The sequence below is a fragment of the Microtus ochrogaster genome, chromosome 1, assembly GCF_000317375.1.
Source record: "Microtus ochrogaster isolate Prairie Vole_2 chromosome 1, MicOch1.0, whole genome shotgun sequence".
NCBI lineage: Eukaryota > Metazoa > Chordata > Mammalia > Rodentia > Cricetidae > Microtus > Microtus ochrogaster.
The window spans coordinates 67135149-67148890 of record NC_022009.1 but is presented as its reverse complement, the minus strand read 5'-3'; the positions used below and the strand labels follow the sequence as shown (position 1 = coordinate 67148890).

General features: G+C 38.2%; 1 protein-coding gene across 4 annotated transcripts in view; it reads right to left on the bottom strand.

The window, feature by feature from the left end:
* Positions 1-13742, bottom strand: part of Atp11b (ATPase phospholipid transporting 11B (putative)) — a 95813-nt gene that overhangs the window by 28109 nt on the left and 53962 nt on the right. For all 4 annotated transcript variants that reach the window (XR_003377405.1, XM_026782240.1, XM_005343792.3 and 1 more), the window contains exons 13-20: positions 12563-12805; positions 11703-11878; positions 11275-11343; positions 9257-9330; positions 8974-9077; positions 7044-7225; positions 5643-5846; positions 526-679 (exon numbers count right to left, since the gene is read on the bottom strand). Coding sequence is in view for 3 of the 4 variants with exons in the window: in XM_026782240.1 (XP_026638041.1) it covers positions 526-679; positions 5643-5846; positions 7044-7225; positions 8974-9077; positions 9257-9330; positions 11275-11343; positions 11703-11878; positions 12563-12805 (1206 nt within the window). In the remaining variant the exon portion in view is untranslated. The remainder of the gene's footprint in view (positions 1-525; positions 680-5642; positions 5847-7043; positions 7226-8973; positions 9078-9256; positions 9331-11274; positions 11344-11702; positions 11879-12562; positions 12806-13742) is intronic.

Here is a 13742-nt window from a genome sequence, read left to right as displayed (position 1 = left end):
TGTAAGGCCTGGGGCTGGAACTCAGGTAGTCAGGCTTAGCAGTAGGTGCCTTTACCCGATGAGTGAGCCATCTTGTTGGCCTACCAAGAACAGTTTTTGAAGGAAACAGTCCTAAACCTCAAAATATTCCAAACTGTAGGTTTACAAAAAAATTGTTTGAGTGGGTTTTCAGTTGAATTCTAGGCATCTGAAATTTAAACATTTCTTGCATACAGCTTTATGTATTTGGATGACAAAAAATAGATTAGATTTTAATTTTCCTAATTTATAACTTGACAGCTGCCTCCTCTCCTCCCTCCCTCAGTCCCTCCTCTTCTTGATACTTTGTTAGCCAAGGCTGGCCTCAAACTTTCAATCCTCTTGCCTCAGCCTCTTGGATGCAAGGATGTACAGGTGTGTGCCAGTATGCAGAGGTTGGTAACTTTTAACAAAGAATTGTCTTGTTTGGTCTTTCCTTCCTTCCTTTCCTCCCCATTCCTTCCTTTGGAAACTATTTTCAAGGAACTTTTTATGACATATACTTACTTTTGCTTTCTGTAAAGGTGCCATGCGGCAACACAACACAGCTGAGCAGTTTCTGCAAACTTCCATAAACAGCTTTTCATGCTCCCTGAGTGCAAGAGATAAGCTGGTCCCATCTACTACCAGCCCATGCTGAATCACATGGTCTTCTGTAATTCTAGAAAAGAATACAATTATATTCTCTATGTCATACTCTGAAGCCAGATTACTTACTTAATAAAATAAGACTCTTATTGCAAGACAGACAGTTCAACCAGATGAATGATTTGTGTATAAGTGAACAAAATCAGTTGTAGTATCTGAAAGGTGATGAAATACAGCTTTTGAACAAAATGAGAAATGCATACTAACGTTTATAACACATTTACCAAAAAAATATATAGAAGACCTAAAGAAAACACAATTAATGAACGTTACATACTTGTATAGTATTATCAAAACTCTATCTTCTTTATGATTTTCAGTATTTTTAATTAATTTTTAAATATTTTTACTATGTTTTATTTACTTATTGTTTATATATATTCTTGTAGAGACAGAGGACAACGTGAAAGAGATGATTTCTCTTGAGTCGCTGAACTCACATAGTCAGGCTTGGTAACTGGCACATTTACCCACTGAGTTATCTCACTGGTACAACATAACTTTTAATAACCAAGAAATAATTTCAGAAGGTATATATAAATTATTTTGAGCAGTTAATTTCTCCCTGACAATATTCTTAACTACTAACTCACCACAAAGGTTTTCACAGGCTCTCAAAGTTGAAGGGTCTAGTAATAGGAATAAATAATATAAAATTGTAAGCCTAAAGAAATAGGAACAGACCATCATCAGCTTTGGATTAACTTTCAACAATTGTTTCCTTAGCTTGTGACTGGCAACTCAATAGCTCTCAGCAGCTAGGGGGTTAGGCTTTTTTTTTTTTTTTAAATATGATAACCGCTCTGCCACTTACAACTGACAACTACCGTGGACCAAAGTTAACTTTTAGTAGAAGTTTGTACATGATTCTTAGCATCCATTCCATCCTATAAACTTTGAGCAAAAGCTCCTTTGTGACTTTACATTTTGCATGATTTCGTATCCTTCCCTGCTCTGGGAAACTGGTTGTGACAGAAAAAGCTGTTAAGTTGTTGCAAACACTATTAACTGTGAAGGAAATCTACAGGCCTATGTAAACTCAACTAAAACACTGTTATCAAAAATTGTAAATCTTAAATTGCAGTATGTCTCTGAGCTTGACTTCTAAGTTATAAAAATTTATTTTTCCATGCCTAATGCTTACTTCTTGTTATAAAAGGGGGCCCCAAACACATCCCATTGCCACAGTTTCAGAAGCCCACACTCAGGCTGTGGTCCTAGTTAACTGGTAAGCTTTTTGTGCCCTACAGTGACTTTTTTTTTCTTTTGGAATAAGTTTGTTCCTGGTTTCATAGACTTTGGTGGTAAGTACCCCATTTTTTTGCATGCCTCTGACCCAACAAAAATAACAAGATTTCCAAGATGACGTGCCTTCTATATTTAAGCAAAGATTTATCTAGAAGTTATACTGGTGGCAATAAAGAATGTGAGCTCTCAGCTTCCTGCTGCCATGCTATTCTTGCAATTATGGACTCTTACCCTCTGGAACCATCAACCCAAATAGCCTTATTCTCCTATATGGCACCTTTTTGGTCATGATGCTTCATCACAGCAATGGAAAAGTAAATAGGAGAATGGGATGTTGCTATGAAGAACATGACTATGTTGGACTTTTGTTTGTTTGTTTTTGAAGGACTGTGAAATGTGAAAGACTTTGGAACTTGGGACTAGAAAAGCAGTTCAATGCTGTAATCAGAGCTCAGAAGGCCTTCCTACTAGGAGCCTGGAAGATGGTTCTGCTGAAAGCAAAGCAGACTAAGGGTTGAATCAAGAGGCTCCAGATGGAAGCAAGGACTTTAACAGCAACGTGGCTAGAGGGTACACCTGTGTTATTTTGGCAAAGAAGCTGGCTGTCTTCTGTCTGTGTCCTTAGAAAATATCTATGAATAAATTAAAAAGTAATGGACTAATTTCTTAGGTGGGGGAAATGTCAAGACTGAATAGCATACTACAGAGTATGGTTATTAATGATAATACATCTATAGATCAACAATGAAAAAGAATCAAGTGGGGCAGAAAGGAACACAAAATGTAGAGTTTGGAGAAAAACATTAGGAAGCTTAATGTTACAACAAAAACATTTAATGGAAAAGAGGCTACAGTTATTAAGGAGATTGGTGTCATTAAGGAGAGGCATGCTATGCACCGAAATAAAGAGAAGGTGCCCTCAGGGTGAGAACCCACCCAGGTAAGCTTCAAACCTATGAAAGATGCTTGAGGCACTTTCTGGTACTAAGAAGAAACTGAATAAGCAGCCTCTCTGTGATTCAAGGGAGTCAGGATCCATCTCAAGATGGCTTTGGAAGTTGGATTTGTAGTGCATGTTGTTATGATTATGCTGGGAGTGGATGGAGCTTGTCTCTTAAAGGGATAGGGTACTGACAGGGAAGGCCAGCATAATTATAACATATGTAGTGTTAACTTTAGAGGCACAATGCATTCAAGAGTGGAGGAGTTATAGATTCTTTCTCCATGGATTCTGAGAGATCCTGGGCCCAGACAAAATGTGGCCTTACTTGCAAGAAGGCCCTGAGAGGACAAGAGAATATGTGACTTCACTGCATGAAGCTGTGGAAGCAAAACCTTTAACATTGCATAGGAGACTCCCAGATGTTGGAGGTACCAGAGACATAGGATATCTGCCAAGAAGAGATGTCTAAGAGGAACAGAAGCAACCCCAGAAAGAGATTTATGTTGTATTAGCAAAGCTGAAAGCGTAGAGCCATCTAAGTCCTTTGAGATCAGAATAGTGTTACAGGATTAGGAGCTTTTCCTGCTGTGTTTCAGTCTTGATTTGATCCAGTATTTTCTCACTATGCCCCACTCTTCCCTTTGGAATGTAAACGTATATTCTGCGCCACGTGCTAGAAGTATGTAATTTGCTTTCTGAGTTTTATAGGGGCTTACAATTAAAAAGTTTACCTTGAGTTTCAGAAGAGACTGGACTTGTAAAGAGTTCAGACTACGAAAGACTATAGGGACTTTTGAAGTGGGACTAAATGTATTTTGCATTGTTTATATGGGGATCAGGGAGTAGAATGTGGTAGTTTGAATACAAAATGTCCCCCAAAGGCTTGGGGATTAACGAACTGGGTCCCCAGATAGTGGCCCTATTTGGGGAGGTTTAGGAGGTGCCGGCTTGCTCTATGAAGCATGTCATTGGAGACAATCTAGAGAGGTTAATGATGTGCACCATTCCTTGTTTTCTCCTCCTTCACGCCTGCAACAAAGGATAGGAGTACTTAGCTTCCTGCCTCGGCTGCCATGTTGTCCCCACCATTATGGATTCAGCCTGTGACACTGTAATACCAAAATATTGTAAGCCAAAATATCACCCCTCTCTCTGCCCCCCCCCAAAAAAAAAGAAAGAAAGAAAAGAAAAAGAAATTTTATTTGAGAAAATCATCCTGGTATTGTCCTGAAAATTTTCACTCTTAGCTAGCTTTCATCGTGCTAGAAGGTACCCCGTAGGCCAGTACAGGAGAAAAGCCTTTAGTGGTATTGCCCACCTGTATGCTATAATACTGACATACCAGGGAAGACATGTTCCTGTTAACATGACAGTTATGGGGGTAACCAACCACTTTTGGATTAGAGTTGAAGTCTTCTCCGCAAGAGGGAATTCATGCCTTGTACTGTGAACCTGGTCAAAAGTCCTCCACTTGAGTGGGGATGGTGGGACTGACACAGATATACTAAGCACTCAGTGGTCACCTCTTCTCAGCACTATGGCCACTATGAGTTATGAGTGTCTGCATTAACTAACTTCTGACCACTGCAGAGAGAAGTTTCTATTTTCAAGGTTGAATGTAGTGTTAATCTGAGGGTGTAAACAGATATTTAGAAGGCAGTTTGACCTCCCTAGCTGAGGACATTTGGCCCAGCTATATACCACTGTTAAGAGTAAGGCTGATCCAAGGCTCTCTCAGGGCCCTGTTGAAAGGACAAAGGGAGCCCTAGTTCTGTGTCCTTGCGTGAGTTAAGGTTTTGTTTCCTGGGAACTTGGCTCCCTCCCCATAACCTGCAAGAGACTGGAGAGTTACCAATTCCATGGTCGCTGTGTGCTCAATCTGTGACACACTTGAGAAATCCTGTGTTCATCCCTATTATGCAAGTTTTCTGCTGACCCTGTCCCAGCCTCCACCATTCTCCTTCCCCCATTCCCACAAACTGTATAGAAGAGGCTGCACTTCTTAATAAACTTGCTTGGCATTAGACAAAGCTTGTGAGAGACTTGACCTCAGCTTTCCTGTCTTCTCATCTCCTGGTCATCCCATTTGGAATCATTGCTGAAGAACAACCTGCTGGTCCAAGTCATATTGCTCCTACATTGATAGAGGACTTATTTCCCATACAAGTACACTACATGTTCATCCATGTTCATTGCTGCTCTATTCATAATAGCCAGGACATGGAAACAGCATATATACTCATCAACTGATGAAAAATAGTGAAAATGAGGTAACTATTTACAATGGAATCTTATTCATCTTTAAGGAAAATTAAATTTTCCTCTATGGAGAGTTCTCTTAAGATCATCTGTAACCCATTTTAAAATTGTATTGTTTGTTTGATATCTAGTTTCTTGAGTTATATATTTTGGATATTAGTTTCTATTGGTTGTGAAGTTGGTAAAAAAAAAAAAATCTTTTCTCATTCTGTAAGGTGTCACTTTATCCAGTGGTGTCCTTTGCCTTACAGAAGCTTTTCAATATTAATTGTTGCTGTTAGTGCCTGTGCTACCAGTGTTTTGTTCAAAAAATTGTCTCCTGTGGCAATGCATTCAAGTCTTCCCCACTTTCTCTTCTAACAGGTTCAGTGTATCTAACTTATGTTAAGGTCTCTAATCCATATACACAAAATCAAAATTTAAAAGTCTTTTTAAATTACAAATTAAATTAAAAGAAATTTTTAGCTATGGGTTGATGAAAGCAAGAAGTGGCAAGCTGGCCTGCAGACACTGCCTGCCATCTTACCTCCTGGCAAGCTGCCTCAACTGTTCAGCACATCCGCTGTCTGACTTCTGGTTGACGAGTTCGAGGATATTCATAGCTCTATGAAAATGTCCGCATGATAAGCTCACACTAACAGCTGTTTCATGTTTGTCTCCTGTAAGCACCCATACTTTTATACCAGCCATTCTCAATGCTTCAATAGTTTCTCGAACTTTATCTTGTAGTCTAAAAATAAAAGAAAAAAAATAGTAGAGAAAAATACTCCTGTAGCCTAGGTTAAGTATAAGCTACGCAGTACAGATAAAGTATACTCTTTATAGGAATGTTACAGTACATCAACATGACTGAGATTTTCTTTCATTATTCAGGAAACAAAAATAAACTACTAGCAGCCATCTAGTTAGAAGAAAACCAATGAGTTAAAAAAGTCATCACAAACCCATCTTACTGGGAAGTGGTATTGGCAGGAGCCTGAATTGAGGCCTGGAGCATGCCAGGCAAGAATTGTGCCTCTAGTAAGTCTAAAATTTTAAGCAAAGATTTCCTCTCACCCTACCCAGTAACAGAAGGAGTTAAAGAGACGTAAGCATGCAGCATACACAGAAGTCTAGGCATGACATCCTGAATTCAGGGCTTCTGCTTTTAGATGAGTCCCTACAGTTTTCTGTTTAAACATCACACTCTAAAACCTAATGAAAATCCCCATTTAAAATATTAATACCTTTGTAGATACAGGGGACAGAAGAAAACAACAGGTTTAATTTATAAAAATCCATTTGACTCAATAAAATTAAATTTAAAAAGCTAAAATTGATACAGATGCTGGGTTAAAAAAAGCAAACAAGTTGCAAGGCATTTATATGCTAATAGAGGAGAAAAATGTTTAAACAATTTAATATAGCATCAAAAAGTCGGCAATAAACAGAATGTTCATAAAGAAGAACATTTTCAATCATCTTAGCTGTCAGAAAAGGCCTTCTTGGGTGAGGGCTTGTTATGAGTACCTTATTCACAAATGCCCTGGAAAAGAAGAATCATCCAGGCAGAAGGCAAAGCCTTGCCAAGGAACAAAGGCATGAACACAACACTTTCAGTTCGAGGTATTCAGGAGCCCAACAGCCAGTGTGGCATTATTGAAGCATAGAGCAGATTGGGCAGTAGTGGGTGAGGATGGAGAGATATGTGAATGTTTGATGATGGCATGGCACACTGACTAAGGAATAGTAAAATGGAAGAATAATACAAGTGTTCCCTGTATTTCAAAGATCTAATGATGGAATAAAACAGCATTATTCTGTGTAGAAAAATAAAAGCTTTAGTTTCTACTTTGTTACAGAATGGTAATTAACAGTATTTATTTTACTATATTAGAAGCATTTGACAAAACGTTACAAAATGCTACTGCCTACTTCTGATACTTGCCTGTCTTCCACTGCTGTAGCTCCTAGCAGTATCAGGTCTTTCTCAATGTACTGGAAGGCATCAGCCAACTTCTCTTCCCGTCGCTGCAAGGCAGTCCTGGCCTCAAACAGGCGCCTATCTATATCATCATACTCTTTAGCGGTAAACTGTCTATAAGCTATACATAGTGTCCGCAGTCCTTTCTAAAAGAAAAGAAGATAGGCACACACTTCTAAGAGCCAGATTCACAACCCGACTTTAAATACTGTCATTTTATCTTCACCTATGAACTGGAACTACAAAAACTTAGGAATCTGTATTTGACTAGTTGAAGTCTGTACTGACTACTTGATTACATGGGCCTCAAATTTTCTTAATCTCTGAAAATTAGTGCCTGAATCTAAATACTTCTCACTATTTATTTTCCTTAGAAAGGCTGAAAATAAATGTTCTAGCAATAAACTTGGAAACAGCGGATTTTAAAATACCATGACTATGTTTAGCAAATTTCTAAATAGTACCATTTCCTGATTTGTAAATAACTCTCATAATTAACATTTAAGGCTCCATCAGATACTAACATGTACTAATTAATTCCCTCTACAGTAAGTATATGTGGCTACTACTCTAGATAGTAAAGTCTTTGCTGCTGGATATTACGGTGGATAGGTCACAGGCAACTGCAAACCAGCAACAGCAGTAGGTGAGTATGCAGCAGATACACAAGTCCAGGCATGAGACATCCTGAAGTTTTGCTTTTGGATGAGTCTCCTATAGGTTTCCTCGTTAAATTAGAGTCATATTACATAAAATTAACTCTCTCAAATAGTGCTGCGCAGTGTTTTTAGTATACTTACAAAATTGTATGATCATTACCGCTACTGGAATTTTCACTCCCAACAGACTCCCTATCGCTTCTCTTGCCTTTGTCCAGTAGCCTTTGGCAACCACTCACCTGTTTTCTATGAATCTGCCTATCCTGAATGTGTATATAAATATAGTGTGCAGTCTCTCGTGGCTGGCTTCTCTAAGCAATCTTTTCAATGTTATCCTTGTTGCAGCATGTATCAGACATCAGCACTTCCATTTCTCTTAATGACTAAATAACAATTTATTACAAGGCTCTATCATATTTTATCCATTCATCAGTTGGGCAGCTAGGCTTTTCCAAGCTTGGGCTATGAGCATCCATTCATTAGATCATGTGTGGATATATCTTTTTCTTTTTCTTTGGTGTACACCAGGTATATAACTAGGTCAGATTTTAATTTCATTTTTATCTTTTGAAAAGTTGCCAAATTGTTCAAAGGCTAATGATTTATACCATGTGTACAATCTCTAGTTTCTCCACACCCCTGGAATAACTCCAATTCCTTTAGTAAGTCCCTTTCTGTCATTCTAGTATGTCCTCAACCACTGAGCCATACCCTCACTTTTTTTTCTTTAAAAGTCAGGATCTAATGATGTTGTACCATTTGCTCTTGAATTTCTGGGCTCAAGCTTTTGTCTGGTTTCTGCCTTCATACCATTGGCCCAGGATAAACTGTGGACAAGGGGAAGGGAAGGAGAGGGAAGAAAATGATGGGGAAAGGAAAAGAGAAAGAATAGAGACAAGCCATTCAGAGATGAAACCCAAGGATTTGTGCCTCACTCCAGGTGCCAAATATTCAATTTTTTTTTTCTTCAATTTTTAAGGATATAGTTTGAGTGGTACACACAGCCAGAAGTTCCTACAACATCAGGTTGGAAGAGAGTTACATGTTACCACATTAAAAATCAGTTTTTACAACAAGAATAAAGACTCAATATTTAATGCAAAAGAACTAAGAACTATAGAATTTCCAGAACATGGATGATCTATTAAAGAGACAAAATCTTAACCATTTCACAAATATATTTTTAAAGTTTGTTTTTAATTTTTTATGCTTAAATAACAGCTATCTCTACTTACCAAAGCAAATTCATCTACATGAATTCTGGTTTTTGCTATTTCTCCACCTATACATTTAGGGAGAATTGAAGATTCTGCTCCTTTAGCAAATAAAAGCTTCTCACCTGAAAGAAAAAAAAATTTCCAGGAGAGAATTCTATAATGATATGTAAGCAATCGATGTTGTAAGTTGACAACAGGCTCCCTCATAAACATGTCTTCAGAATGGACCTTACTTTTTATTCTTTGGTAATCAAGTTCTATATTAGGTAAACAAATATTCATAAAAGCTTAGATTGGTTACCTGAAGGTGCTTGAACAATTACACTCATTCTCCTACGATCTGAATCAAATTCCAGAATATGAAGCAATTTGTACCTGAAAATTAAGAAAGATAATCCTTAATTTTTAGAGTAATAATGTGACCATTTGGAAAGAATAAAAGATAAAATACAAGTTTACAGTAAGAAACCAGAACTGCATTTTCATGAGGATAGGCTCGAAATAGTCGATAATAGTACGAGACATGAGGGAGATGACATCATATACTCAACAACTAACATCTACTACACAGACTTTGGGTCTGTAATTAAATCCCACAGAAGCCAAGACGAAGACTACTAGAGAGATTAATATTCAAGAAGCTGCTGTGCAGCAGAGAAGAACTGGGACTCACATCTGCCCAGGTGACTGACTCGCCATCATTTCCTGCCCTAACACATCTCACCAGGTCTCCCTTTATGCAGTCTTTCAAGTTTGTCAGCAATGATTCAGAACTTGGGCAGGTGTGAGGGTGGAGGTCAGGCAGCAAATGCCTCTAGGGAACTGAGGGAAAACTTATGAGGATAACTGAGTGGGGCTTGACAATTTTTCCAGGAGAGAATCTATAATGATATGTAAGCAATCAAAGTTCTAAGTTGACAACAGGCTCCCTCATGGAAGTAGCTTCAGAATGGGCCTGACTTCTTTAGTGTGAAAAAGCAGAGCAAGGACTGAGGTACACAAGCAACGGGCACGGGCTAACTTATCAGAGTAGAAAGAAGATGAGTAGACTGGTGTCCTGAATGCTTGAGCATAAGTTCATAGGCAGCACAAGGGAACTGGGGTGTGCTACGGTGCAGCTTTATGGAACAGTGTTTGCTTAACATTCCCGAGACACTGGTTTTGATGCCCAGTATTACAAAAACAGGGATAAAAAAAAGCTTTCTTCATCCGATGACCTATGGAATCTCAACCTCAAGAGTGTTTAAATATATAAGCAAATTCAGTAAACAGTAAACTAAAGTACAGTATACGGTTGTAATTGTGATGAGATAGAATATAATAATGCCATTACTCTAGAGAAGTGGTCAGCAAGTGTTTTAGTAGAGAATCAGATAACTTTAGACTTTACAGGCCATATGTATCTCTCTGCTGTATATTAGGACTTATTCTTGCATGCAAGGCAAACTATATCCCCAGCCTTTCTTTTCCTTTCTCAATTTTGATAGGGTTTTACCAGATTTCCTGGGCTAGTCTCACTCTGTGGCCTATGCAGGTCTTTAACTTGTGACCATCTAGCTATAGCCTCCATTCTACCAGAGTCATTTTATTCTTTCTCCTTCTTTCCCTTATTGGAAGACACAAGTTTCTGTCTTGCCCAGTTCCACAGCCATTCAGTCCCAACAAAACACACAGAGGCTTATATTAATTATAAACTGTATGGCCTATTAGCTCAGGTTTATTATTTTTTTCCTTTTTGTTTGTTCTGAGACAGGGTTTCTCTGGAGCCTGTCCTGGAACTAGCTCTTGTAGACCAGACTGGCCTCGAACTCACAGAGATCCACCTGCCTCTGCCTCTGCCTCCTGAGTGCTGGGATTAAAGGCTGCACCACCTCTACCTGGCTCAGGCTTATTATTAACTAGCTCTTAGAACTTAAATTAACCCATAATTCTTATCTATGCTTAGCTATGTGGCTTGGTACTTTACTCAGTATGGCATTTTCATCTTGCTTTCACTGTGTCTGGATGGTAAAGTCTGCATCTGGGAAGAGTCCTTCCTCTTCCCAGAATTCTCCTTAGTCTTGTTATCCCTCTTATACTTTCTGCCTGGCTACTGACCAATCAGCATTTTATTAAACCAATACAAGTGAAAAATCTTTACAGGTTAAAAGGGCTTTATCCCACACCCTTACTCGCTTTTTCTTTCTTAAACAACTCTAAATGCAATAGATCATAGGCTATCCAAAAACAGACTGGAGGACAAAACTGGCCTATAGGCCATAATTTGCTGATTCCTATCCTATAGTTATTATGGACTATAACATATTTGAAAGAATTTACCTTTCCAGTCTTCCAAGTACTTTAACCTCCATACTTTCTTCAGAAATGCCTATAAATATGATACCAGCTCTAGGAATAAGAGGAACAAAGAAATTATAATACTTAAAGGAAAATATTTCATATTTTACATTATACCTTTATAATTTGGCTTGAATGACGGTACATGAATTGAAAGTTTAAGGAGTATTTATGGTACTGCCTTTGAATAATATGACACTATTCTTAAGAACATGACAGGTCAGACTATATCCAAAATAATGCAAAGTATTTTTACAAGTTTTTCAAGTAGAATTCATATTAAATACTTTTTAAAATATCATTTAAAACAACCTTAAATTTACATTTGAGAACTTTATATGACATCTCTAATTTTCTAGCATTTATTTCAAGAGTATTCTTGGAGGATCAGAAAAATCAAGCTCAGTCACCTTGCTGCAGCTTCCACTAGAGCCTTTTCATCTGGTGAAGATGCATAGTACTCCAGCTGTGCAGGTGCTAGGTTGGACTGCCAGGGACCATCCCCAATGCCATCAGTTTGAACACTGCTGATCTGTACAGTATGGCAAAGACTGACTGCTTTAAAGAAGAGGTCATGTTCTTTCATCTGCAGAAACATAACATCCATGACCAAAGCACATTTCCAACACCATATAGGAAACCAGATATAAAACCGTGTGAGCTAGCCGGCGGTGGTGGCGCACGCCTTTAATCCCAGCACTCGGGAGGCAGAGGCAGGCGGATCTCTGTGAGTTCGAGACCAGCCTGGTCTACAAGAGCTAGTTCCATGACAGGCTCCAAAACCACAGAGAAACCCTGTCTCGAAAAACAAAAAAAAAAAAAAAAAACCGTGTGAGCTAAAACAAGAGTGCAAAGACCTGGAATGCCTGAGTAAGAGCTGCAAATTTTGCATTTCAATCTCATACTGTTTTAGGAGCCCTTGGTTAAGTGCATATTTTTAGACAGCCTACACAAACTGCAAGCTAGGGAGATGATGTCCTTGTGAAAAAGTAAGGCCTTAGGAAGAAAAAAATACATGTTTTTCCCTCATTTTACTTCTAGGTAGTAATAACATTTACTAACTAGTGAGCTAAGGCATTGAAGATGCTCAATAATGACAAACTAAACTGGGCTGTAACTACGGTCTCAGAATAGTGTTTTGTGGTACTAAATCAAGACATCTATTTCAAATACATGCTTCTTGCTTCACTGATAGAAATTTCCCGTATCCACCTATTGAAGAGAATTAATTCATATAAAACCCATAATTACTAATTTGAAAGTTGCTTACTAGTTCAGTTTCACTTTCAGGACTGGTTCTAAAAGAAGAACTGGTTGTGACATGTGTTGAGTTGTTGAGATGTGATAAACTACCAAGGTAAGATAAGCTTTCTTCTGCAGAGTCTGGGGTTGGTCCTTCAGGTACAAGTTTACCATTGACTTCTTGGTATTTCATGCCATTAATTGAACATTCTCGAAACTGCATTTCATTTTCTGTCAGTGTCCCAGTTTTATCTGTAAACACATATTCCACCTAGAGAAAGAGAACAAAAAAAACCTTTGTGGTCATGGGTCAGTGTTGAACAAGAAAACTTTTTCTTGTTTTCTAAAGTCTAGTTTATTAACATCAATATACCAAAGCCAAGATTCTTACAATCTAAGAAGTTATTGACATAAAAATAAAACAAATGAAAATATATAAAATTTATACATACTTTTTGATATATGTTGATTTGCAGAGGTGACTGAGAATAAGGTAGAGAATTTCACATCTATCTCTTGGTTGAGCTACATTTAAAATAGTATGACTTGACACTTACACTGAAGTAAGGGTAGAAGGAATGCTTACTAACCTAGACAATAAACAGAGGCCAGGAGAGATGGTATAAAAACAGGAAAGAAAATAATGACAGCAACACAAAATGTTAGAGATGAGAAGTAGTTTATAAAGGACAGAGGAAGTTAATACCAAGGACAGGAAACAAATAGAGTGAAAAAGATAAATGTTAAAAATGATGTGTTTTAAAAGGAATGCAAGACAAATTATATTACTTCTCTTGGGGGCTGATCCACAGAGATGAACTCTGAACGAGAAGCATACAACAGTGAAGTCTTGACAGCAAACTAGTGGTGAGGATTTGATTACTATAATGATGGGAGAAAAGTCTTTTAAAAAGAGAAACAGTAAAGCTGGAGAGAAGAACAACTGCTGCTCCAACAAGAAGAGCGACACCATGCATGACAGCAACCCCAGCATTGAGGGAAACAGGGAAGATCGGTAGGGCTTGCTGACTTCCAACCAGCTGAGAAGTCCAAGCTCTAGGTTCATGGGGAAAGGCTTGTCTCAAAAGGAACAAAGTGGAGATTGATAGGGGAGGACTCTCTCTAGTTTCCATATGTACACACAGAGAAATGCACCAATATCTCTCTCTCTCTCTCTCTCTCTCTCTCTCTCTCTCTCTCTCTTTTCT